Here is an 11,408-nt window from a genome sequence, read left to right on the forward strand (position 1 = left end):
GAGACCGTTAAGTAGTTGTCTCCAAACTGTAGCCCTCCAGATGTTGCAAAACTACAACTCCAAGCATGCCGAGACTGTTCAGGCATGCTGGGAGTAAGGGCCAGATATTGTTGAACTACACGCCCAGCATCCCTGACTAGTCATGCTGGGAAATGTAGTTTTGCAACATCTGGAGGGCTACAGTTTGGAGACCACCGTAGTGGGTCTCAGGACCCCCCCTAGGCATTGGCACGGGATGCCTGCTGATAGATATCAGCAGTCATCCCGGTCCAATCACCGCCTGGCGAGGAGTTAAAGGGTTTAGTGTATGACCAAATGAAGATTTGCATAATAAAATGAGAAATACTGCACATCTATGAAACCGGCTCTATTACATTTTGTTTATAAGTAGAGCTAAACTACACAACTACAAACTGAAGTTTTCAAAATGTTTATTGAAAGAAAACGTACAATGTGATTAACGGTAAGACTTCTGGTAGCGAGCACGGGCTCCAGGTCCACCAAACTTCTTGGACTCGCAACGACGAGGATCTGCAACTAGAAGAGTCCTGTCATACTGAATGAGAATATCTTTGATTTCCTTCTTGGAGGCCTCATCAACATCTGAATAAGTAAAAATATGTTTAGACCAGACCTATGCATTACATTTCTCAAGAGCAGATTTTAACACATTAGCTATTTGCTCAACTTCATCACATGCTGCACTGATTAAATAGCATAAACAATTCTAAACATAGCCATGCAGCTACAACTGTACTTTGTTAGGCTATGTTCACATTAACATTACTGAGCTCCATTAGGCTACAAATACATATATCCAGCATCTTTTCCCTCAGGCATTGTAAAAATAACGTGCCTGAGGGAAACTAATTTTTAATGGACAGTTCATATTCATCTGGTGTCTGCTGTGTTCCCCCGTCCGGCGTTCAGAAATAATAAACGCCAGATGCTAAACAACTGACCACAACTGATGCATGTAGTCATCAGTTGAGTCAAGATTTAGGCTGGATTTACATACGCGGGATATATGTAATCCCAGCCTTATAAACGCTGATCACAGGACCCATTGGGTTTCCATTAGAAGTCAATGGACCAGATTCAGAGTCTGCTATTGTTCAGGATTTTAGCAGAGTAAAAAACCTGACAAGATTTTTTCCTCCATTGAAATCCTGTCATTTTTAAAGAATCAGCCAACAGAGCTTATATGTACATTTGCTCATATTGTATGTTAGAAACAAAAACTTACACTTCTGGTAATAAGCTACAAGTGACTTGGAAATGGCCTGACGGATGGCTGTAAAAGACAAAGTTTCCATTACCATAATGTCAAAATATAGATTCTGCCAAAATAGACTTCGAAATTTAAATAGGAAAGCAGGACAATAGTTCCGTTTCGGCTTACCATAGACTTGTGCAACGTGTCCACCACCCTTCACACGGACTCTGATGTCAACCCCAGCAAATCGCTCCTTGCCCAAGAGAAGAACAGGCTCCAGCAGCTAAGGGAAAAGTTCTAATTACTATACGGAACATTTAATCAGTGAAAAAATTATATGCATTACGGAGAAATAACATTTGTAAAATGACCACAAGTTTTGACAAGTTGTCCGAAACCTGCTGGGGACCAACTATGGCTGCAAGCACCTGATTAAGAAACTTTATCATAACATTTCCTTAAACAGCAACATAACAGTTTTAGGGAGCTACTTAAATGGGTTTTACTCTCGACCACTCACCCCTCATCCCTTTTTGTAAAGCAATGGCCCACTTAGATTACAGAACAGCTTAAGGTTGGGGATGGCGGTGTTAGAGCACCACCAACCTTCATTCAAGAGTCAGCCGGGCTTCTGGCAGACACTGAGGGCATCCTATCAATGTTTGTGAATGCCCATAGCTGTCAGCCCATCTGCACATTACAAGCTGCAGACAAGGGCTGAAAGATAATGATGCAGTAACATAAGTTACCTGGCTGCCATTGGAGAGGTTATAAATATAGGTTTCTATTCCAGGGTGAAGTGTCAAGGAGATGGGTTGAGCTGCTGAAGCGCCTCAGCATTGCGTCTCTGCAGGTCAGTCCAGCAGGATAAAACCTTGTAATTTCTCCAAAGGCCATCAGCTTTCTAGAAGTAACTTGTGTTATTGCATCATTATCTGTAAGCAGCTCATGCCATGCAGACGGTCTCACAGATTAACTTTAGCACAAGCCTCAACTTTTATCTATAAATCATAGAAACACTGAACAAAAAGTTGAACTTGTCCTTTAACTATTTGCATAACCGTTCAGAGATAAGCACCTGACAAAGGGGGGGGGGGGGGGGGGGGAGAAACATCCCTTTCATTTCAGAAAACATTTGGACATGTTAGAGACAAAGTTTTGAGCAGTTGGGGTCTGGGTGTGAAGATACACTTCTCCCTTTTATTCTTGTGACCAGTGGGGGTCGAAGTAGCTGGACCCCTACCAATAATAAAAAAAAAAAAAAAAAAACACTTTTGATAGGTGTCAAATTTTCTGAAGTGACAGTTACACTTTAGGGTACATTCACAAGTGACAAGTTTACTGGGGATATGAAAGTCTGTTTAATCACTTGGTTACATTAATTTACACAGCATCAGATCTGCAGCTTCTAATCCACAGCAAACACTATGGCTCAGATTTTTTTTTTTTACTGAAAAAAAAAAATATAAAAAAACAAAGTAGAGGGATTTTTCCACAGCAGACAATCACAGCTCAGCTTTCACTTTACCAGAGCTCATTACCTGAGCTGTGATTGGTTGCTGTGGGAAAATCTCTATTTTTCTCTCTCACAGTTTGATAAATCTCCCCCTATGTGTGAATGTATCCCTTGACACAGGCATAAATGTATGCTTTGGTCACAGTCCGGGAGTATGAAATGAACTCAGGAACTGAACACGTGCTTTATAACAAACAAGTAATGACTGGTAAAAGTTAGGACTTACCCGTGATGCCCGACATCAGCAGTCATGTTGACATACTGAACTAAACCTTTACGTGTCAAGATCAAAGTTGATCACAGCAATCCAAAATTTTAAATACATGCAAAGCCTGTGCATTTGGGTTGCTGGTTGCAGGACCAGCTAAGATGGTGGTCAAAGTCCCCCTGAGCACTAGCATTCATTGCCACCCTGTGTAGATAATCTTAAACAGTCTGCCTTAGGCAGACTGTATATGCAGATTGCTAAACATTGATTAACCCTAAAGGTGATAAACCCTGATTTGCTGTGGTTTTCAGTCGGGGTCAAAAGCAGCATACGGTCAGACCATGAGCTGATCCCAGTCACCAGCCAACTGCATGGATCCAGCAGAAGGCAGTTTTTAAATTCTCCCACTGGACATGACTGCACAAAACTGTGTGTATGCATCCTTACTGGTAGGAAGCACAGTAGAGCCTGGAAAGTATAAACTCCAATATACTCCTATTACTAAAAAGACTTCCACAGCATCTTCATCCCAATACAGACATCACACAATATTGTGCATCCCGGCAGAATCAGCCCTTGATCTGCATACTAACAAAGCTCTAATGACTGAGGCATGGAGGGTGGACTTACCTTGTACTGCAGAGTTGCAGGTTCAATCATCTCCAGGGGTCTTCCATTCACTTTAATGAGGCCATTACCTCTCTTGCAGTGGGCGACCGCAGTTGCTGTTTTCTGAAAATAATAAGCAGCGTTTACACATTTTCAAAGCGTGGGAGTAAACTTCGATCGATCCATCCTATTTGGGGAGGGGTACAAGCTTACAATGCTTTATATTTGGGAAAGGTGCATCCTTGCAGGATTGAGACATTCCCAACAGGTCTTAAGTGTTATAAAAAAAATAAACTAGTACATTTTGTGCTTGTGCCACAGGTCCTTGATGCTAGTGGCATAATACAATTAATGCATAGATGTAACGTTCTGCACTTTTAGTATCAAAAGTTATGATTAGTGAGTTTTCTGACTGACCGACAACGAGAATGGGCCAGGAAAAGTGCACATTCTGGGGGATATTTATCTAAGCTGTCTATGTCCTGCATCAATATAGACCAAACTACAGAGGGTTAGGCTGGTCTATTGTGCGCCTAATTTATCATAAGTCGCACAGTCCTTGATAAATTCTGTGCACAGACTGAGATCTATGCTTTAGACTGTATTTAAACCTTTTCCGGCATGGTCTGACATTTCGGCGTACTTTCAGCCGATGCGACTTGTCGCTGAAAAGTCGCTTTTGATAAATTCTGCACCAATGTATTTCCGTGTACAATAGACTAGAATGCATCATGTTCTAAAAATCCTCTAGAGCAAAAGTCACATATTTAGACTGCGACTTTCTGTATGACAAATTTAGACAAGAAAAACCAGTCTAAATCCTTTGATTAATATCCCCTCTGTCTTAGTTCTGTATCACATCACCAAGACGGACTTATAATGCAGTTTAATAATGTAGTTTATTAAACGAGGTAGATGCAATTTTATCTTATAGCAAATACCTGCTGGCATCAGACTTTAGGCTGATCCCAGCAACTTAACCCTTCACTTAATCAAGTGATAGCAACATGCAGAGCGTAAACCAACAGGCCCGGCAACTGTCAGGAGTACGGCTCCAAGACAATCGCAGGGTACTGAATGCCCCCATGCCTGCCATAAGTAGATCTTGTATGCCTAAGAGGCTTTAGTTAGGGCTATATTTACACTACATATCTTCTAAGCAGAGTTCTGTGTCAAAAAATACAGTGCAGCAGCCTCCTATTGTTTTCAATGGGATTCTGCGGTGCCATTCACACAATGGAATTTCCACAGTGGAAATGCCAGACCCCAGACTTGAACAAGTTTATTCTTTCAACATAATCTGCTTAGATCTGCACAGACTGCAATGCATTTCAGAGTGCTCATAGAGCCAGTGCCAACTACAGATGAAATCTCCATCCAGAACACCCAGAGTGAATAAGCCCTTATGATTTGTTCACACATTTTTTTTTATACATTATGGGTTTTCTTAGATTAAGCTATTGTATTATATTGATTTATGCAGCAAATACAATCCTAACCCAACCACTCTTTGGTACCCTGGGTGACAGCGGGGATCAACAGAAACCTCACTTGACCACAGTAGACCATCATGGATAAGTATGTTGGGAATGTTATCACAAAGTCTAATCTGTCACCATAATGCTCATAGATGACCCTTATTGTTCTATAGAAAACAGTGTAAAGGAAACCTGCACAGGACCATTCATCTAAACTCAGGGCATGAAAAGCATTGGAGATAAATGTCACATGACTATTCCCCATGAGTCCTAAGACACTGAAGAGTTAGGCTCCTTTCACACTATGAGCATTCATCAGATACTAAACCTCCGTTTTCTGTGTAAAAACGGATGTATAATAACGGCTGAAATAACGGGTGCTAACGGCTGAACAACATCAATATAACGGGCATATTCATTCGTTAAGACCCGTTATAACATCCCTCATGTACGGCCGTTTTAACACCTCTGCCTACAGACTCCCACAGCTGGGACTACTACTACTACTCCCATCATGGAACACATTTGTTTCCATAATGAGTGTAATAGTTCCCAGGCTTTGGGAGTCTACCGCTGGCTGGGTAGGCTACATTAGTATTTTTACTACTACCCCCATCATGGAACAGAATGTTCCATGATGGGGGTTGTAGTACAATAAACAAGGGAGCGGGCGGCATGCTCCACTCCCCTGCGATGTACGGTGTATTTTTACTTTCATTTTTAAATTACACAACAGGAGCCCTGAAAGGCCGTTACGGAGGAGCCATTCAGGGTTCTTGGTGGGGTTCCTTACTGTATAATCACATTCCCCATGTGTACCGTATTTTTCGCCGTATAAGACGCACTTTTTCTTTGGGGGGGAAAAAAGTCGGTGCGTCTTATACGGCGAATACACCCCTATCGTGGCGGTCAGTGCGGCCATCAACGGCCGGGACCCGCGGCTAATACAGTACATCACCGATCGCGGTGATGCCCTGTATTAACCCTTCAGACGCGGCGATCAAAGCTGACCACCGCGCCTGAAGGGAAAGTGACACTAATCCGGCTGTTCAGTCGGGCTGTTCGGGACCGCCAAGGTGGGTCCCGAACAGCCCGACTGAATAGCCGGGTTAGTGCTTACAGGACACTGGGAGGGACCTTACCTGCCTCCTCGGTGTCTTCTCCGTTCAGGGATCCCTTGTATGGCCGGCGCTCTCCTTCCTCGTCATCACATACGCGCGTCACGACGTGATGGCGGCGACGGAGAGCGAGGATACCTGGCCGGCAGCAGAGATGTTACGGAGCGACGGGGACACGGCGACAGCGATGGAGCGACATCCAGGGCAGCGGTGACGGGTCCGGAGCGGCGGTGACACTTTAGTATTACCTCCTATGCAGTGGTCTTAAATATGCGGACTGTCCGGGCTGTCCGGGTATGCTGGGAGTTGTAGTTTGGCAACATCTGGAGGTCCGCAGACTGAAGACCACTATTGGGTTCAAAATCTTTATTTTTTTTAGATTTTGCACCTATAAATTGGGTGCATCTTACACGCCGGTGCGTCCTATAGGGCGAAATACAGTATATGTATGATTCCCCCCTCACAGCAGGGACATGCCATTCCATTCCCTGCTGCTCATCTCCGTATCTGATGGGAGCAGCGGAGAAAGGAGGGACCAGGGAACTAAATGTTGGGAAATTCTGGAGTAGATGATAGTGAGGAGGTAGTCTAGTGTTTCCCAACCAGGGTGCCTCCAGTTGTTGCAAATCTACATCTCACAGCATGTACAGAGCCTTTGGCTGTCCAGGCATGCTGGGAGTTGTAGTTTTGCAACAGCTGGAGGCACCCTGGTTGAGAAAACATTGAGGCAGTCAATAGATCGGCATAGACCAAGCAATGGCAGCTTCTTGTCTGATCATCCATACAGGCTCTAGGACACATACACCGGATGGTGAGCAGTAGTGTGTACCTGGAATCATTCGCACGTCCCTATCCGGTTAGCACACATGGCCTCCAGCCGCAGGGACGCACACGAGGCTTCAGCACACGGTTCCTCACAACACACACTAACCTTGCGTCCGAAAACCTGGACGGACTGCAGCGGACCTTTAGCCGGCATGTTCCTGCGGGGAGAGAACAGGAACAATGCGGTTACCGGGCGGCACACACTACACAATCTACACGTTCTGGCCTAAGAGCTCCAGAGCCTCACCTCTCCGTGATGGGCAGCAGCGAGAAAAGGAAGTACGGGTTCTCCGCACCCACTCATCAGGGGCCAGCGCGCTCTGCGTGCAGTGACGTGTTACGTAATACGCAGAGGGAGTGTCTTTCCGTACTTGGCGGCGCCATTTTGCTTAAGGGAAGGGAACACTGCTGTGCCATACCAACAGATTTTTTTTATAGGGCAATGTATATCACAGCTGATCGGTCGTGAGACTGCGAGAATTTAGCGGGTTAACGGTTTATAAGCTTTAGGTTCCAGACCTTATATACAACCAGACATCTGAATATGGTCCGGTCTGTATACCAGTGTTTTCCACTGTTGCAAAACTACAATCCCCATCATGCTATGACAGTCTCCAAGTTTTAGGGCATGATGGGACTTGTAGTTCTGCAACAGTGGAAAACACTGGTATACAGACCGGACCGGACCATATTCAGATGTACGGAACCGTATTGAACCGTATTGAAAACCGTATGCATTGACTCTCCATTGAAAACCGTATGCCAAAAGATGCATCAGTTTTTTGTCTTGTACTGTTTTGTCTGTTTTTTCCCCGTACCCAAAACCGTAGCCTATCACGGTTTTTGAACCAGGGGAAAAATCGTATGAAACCGTATGCGTTTTTTTTTTAACATGGGAGTCAATGTCAACCTTACAGAACCGTATGTGTGTATGTTTCCATCCAGTTTGCACCATACGGTTTTTGACTTTGCATAGTTTTTTTCCGTGGGATTTCAATCAAACAAGTGAAACTTTATTCATAATGGAGTGAAAAGTTAAAAACTTATGCAACGGGACATAATTTTTCAAACCGTATACGGTTTTTAACCTTGTACGGGTTAAAATTTGTACACACGCTTTCATACAGTTTAGTCCGGTTTTGAGGAATCCGTTTTTCATCAAAAATGTGGTGTGAATGCCCCCTTAGCCTAGGTTCACACTGCGGAATCTCCGGACAGAAAATTTTCACCTGGAGATTCTGAGTGCGGCCAGCGCCGACTGAATCAGACGGCGCTAGGACCATGCGGACACTGCAGTCTTCAATAGACTGCAATGTGTTCCGTGAGTATTTCCGCCTGAAGAATGAGCAACGCCATTCTTCAGGTGGAAATTATAAAGCGGATTTTCTGTTCACAAATTCTGAAGTGTGAATTTGTGAACAAAAACCCATTCTATACCATACTATACATTCTAGTAAGCAGAATTTCTGCCTGCAATTTTAAAGCGGAATTGTAGGTGGAAATTTCATAGTGTGAACCTAGCCTTAGACTGATGTCAGTGTCACAGCTGTAAAACCGAGCACTTATGTCAGTGTTTCTGGGAATTGTAGTTTTGTAACAGCTGGAGGCCCTCTGGTTGGAAAACACAGATTTTTGTGGTCATCACGTGACCAGGGACAGAATTTTCCCCCTCCGGGAATTCAAACTGTATCTTTCCTGGAGCTGATTGCAGTTGCCAGTCAAGTGTCAAGAAGGAGGAGCTAAGTTGCTCAAATGCCACAGCCTGGCATGCTTCCCTGCTCACCCTCACCTTCCACGGATGTAAAGGTCTCTGTGTCCGTCAAGTAGGGGCTGAGAGGAATGAGGAGGTGTGCAAGCTGTGGCTTTATTTTATTTATTTATTTTTCCATTTACGCCAATGACCGGGTAAAATCAGGAACAATATAAGTTAATAGTTCAGAAATTTCCACACGCAGTGATACGACATATGTTTTTTTTGGTTTGTTTTTTTACTTTATTTGAAAAATGGAAAAGGGGTGATTTGAATTTCTATTAGGGAAGAGATTTTTTTTATATTTTTCAAAATCATTTTTTATGTTTTTTTTTACTTTGTTTTTACACTTTTTCATTCCCTCTAGGATACTTTTGTAAGCAATCATTCCTTTACTTAGGCTGGGTTCACACCACGTTTTCTTAAATACGGTTCCCGTATACGGTTGGGAGGAGGGGGGCGGGGCTTAATCGCGGCGCCCGCACTCAGCCGTATTCGGGAACCGTATTTAATGCAAGTCTATGAGCCGACCGGAGTGAACCGCAGCCTCCGGTCGGCTTCGTTTTCGGCCGTATGCGGTTTCCCGACCGCAGGCAAAAACGTGGTCGACCACGTTTTTGCCTGCGGTCGGGAAACCGCATACGGCCGAAAACGAAGCCGACCGGAGGCTGTGGTTCACTCCGGTCGGCTCATAGACTTGAATACGGTTCCCGAATACGGCTGAGTGCGGGCGCCGCGATTAAGCCCCGCCCCACTCCTCCCAACCGTATACGGGAACCGTATTTAAGAAAACGTGGTGTGAACCCAGCCTTACAGAGATCAGTGCAATGCATATGCTGATCCATGCAGTCGGCCAGAGGTGGCACTACAATTAGGCAAGTTAGGTAACCACATGGGGCCTCACGCCTGCCTAGCTTACCCTCTAAGAAAGTAAAAGGAGTCCCCGGAAGTAGGTTAAAGGGGTACTCCAGTGAAAACCTTTTTTCTTGTAAATCAACTGGTGGCAGAAAGTTAAACATATTTGTAAATTACTTCTATTAAAAAATCTTAATCCTTCCAGTACTTATTAGCTGCTGAATGCTACAGAGGAAATTCCTTTCTATTTGGAACACTGATGACATCACAAGCACAGTGCTCTCTGCTGACATCTCTGTCCATTTTAGCAACCATGCATAGCAGATGCATAGCAGATGCATAGCAGATGTATGCTAAGGGCAGCATGGTGGCTTAGTGGTTAGCACTGCTGTCTTGCAGTGCTGGGGATTTGGGTTCAAATCCCACTAAGGACAACAATTAAAAAAGCATTATTATTATAATAAAGTCAGCAGAGAGAACTGTGCTCATGATGTCATCAGAGAGCATTTCAAAAAGAAAAGAATTTCCTCTGTAGTATTCAGCAGCTAATAAGTACAGGAAGGATTAATATTTTTTAATAGAAGTAATTTACAAATATGTTTAACTTTCTGCCACCAGTTGATTTAAAAGAAAAAAAGGTTTTCACCGGAGTACTTTAAGGTTTATTTTGTTATATCCCACACAATGGGCATACTTTTGAATACCGCCCTCCCCCAAGCTGCTTGATAACACCTTTAACCTATTAAGGATGCAGGATTTTTCCTTTTTGCATTTTCGTTTTTTACTCATCTCCTTCTAAAAATCATAACGCTTTCAATTTTGCACCTACAGACCCATATGAGGGCTTATTTTTTGCGCCACCAATTTTACTTTGTAAAGACATCAATAATTTCACCAAAAAATTTACAACGAAACCAGTAATCGGTAAAAATGACACCATATCTTTATTCTGTAGGTCCATATGGTTACAGTAAAGAGAGGAATAAAAAGAAAAAAGGAGGGCAGCGCCTCGTACAATCCTGCGAGTGAACAGGAGATAGGTGAGCAGCTGTCTGGGAGACTCTCAACTGATGGATGCAGATAACGATCATATAACCCCTGGTAATGGGGTGGTCTTTTTAGGAATGGCAGGCCGATGGAGCTTTGACCGGAGACTCTGGCAGGAGGTCCGGTATCGTGATGAGCAGAAAGGAAAAAACAGGCTCCAACCAAGGGCGCTATTCCTGCAATTGCTGTTTTAGAGTCTGATTGGTAAGGCCTTACCAATCAGGCTCTAAAACAGCAATTGCAGGAATAGCGCCCTCGGTTGGAGCCTGTTTTTTCCTTCCTGCTCATATGGTTACAAGGATACCTAAATTATATAGGTTTTATTTTATTTTACTACTTACGGTAAAAAAAATTATAACTACATGCACCAAAATTTGTATGTGTAAAATTGTCATCTTCTGACATCTTCTTTTTTGTGCCGTGAGCTGAAGTTTTTATCAGTACCATTTTTGTTTTCCCTTTTTGATCACTTTTTATACATTTTCTTTGGGTATACAAAGTGACCAAAAATATGCAATTTTGGAATTTGGAATTTTTTTACATGTTCGCCATTGACCGTGCGGTTTAATTACCATTATATTTTTATAGCTCAGACATTTACGCACGCAGCGATACCACATATTTTTTTTTATTGACATTTTTATATGGGAAAAGGGGGGTGATTCAAACTTTTATTACTGAAGGGGTTAAATCACATTTATTAACTTTTTTTTTTTCTTTTTTTTTTACACTTTTTTTTAGTCCCTATAGGGGACTATTACATGCAATCATTGGATTGCATACACT

General features: G+C 43.2%; 1 protein-coding gene across 1 annotated transcript; it reads right to left on the minus strand.

Moving 5' to 3' along the window:
- Positions 1-414: 414 nt before the first annotated feature.
- On the minus strand, positions 415-7,233 carry RPS16 (ribosomal protein S16). Its single transcript, XM_056574461.1, has 5 exons — positions 7,077-7,233; positions 3,571-3,672; positions 1,403-1,499; positions 1,247-1,294; positions 415-603 (listed from the first exon to the last, which is right to left on the minus strand). The coding sequence occupies exons 1-5, from the start codon at positions 7,122-7,124 to the stop codon at positions 458-460; spliced, it is 441 nt and encodes a 146-aa protein (XP_056430436.1). The 5' UTR covers positions 7,125-7,233; the 3' UTR covers positions 415-457.
- Between the last annotated feature and the right edge of the window lie 4,175 nt (positions 7,234-11,408).

The sequence above is a fragment of the Hyla sarda genome, chromosome 4, assembly GCF_029499605.1.
Source record: "Hyla sarda isolate aHylSar1 chromosome 4, aHylSar1.hap1, whole genome shotgun sequence".
Lineage (NCBI taxonomy): Eukaryota > Metazoa > Chordata > Amphibia > Anura > Hylidae > Hyla > Hyla sarda.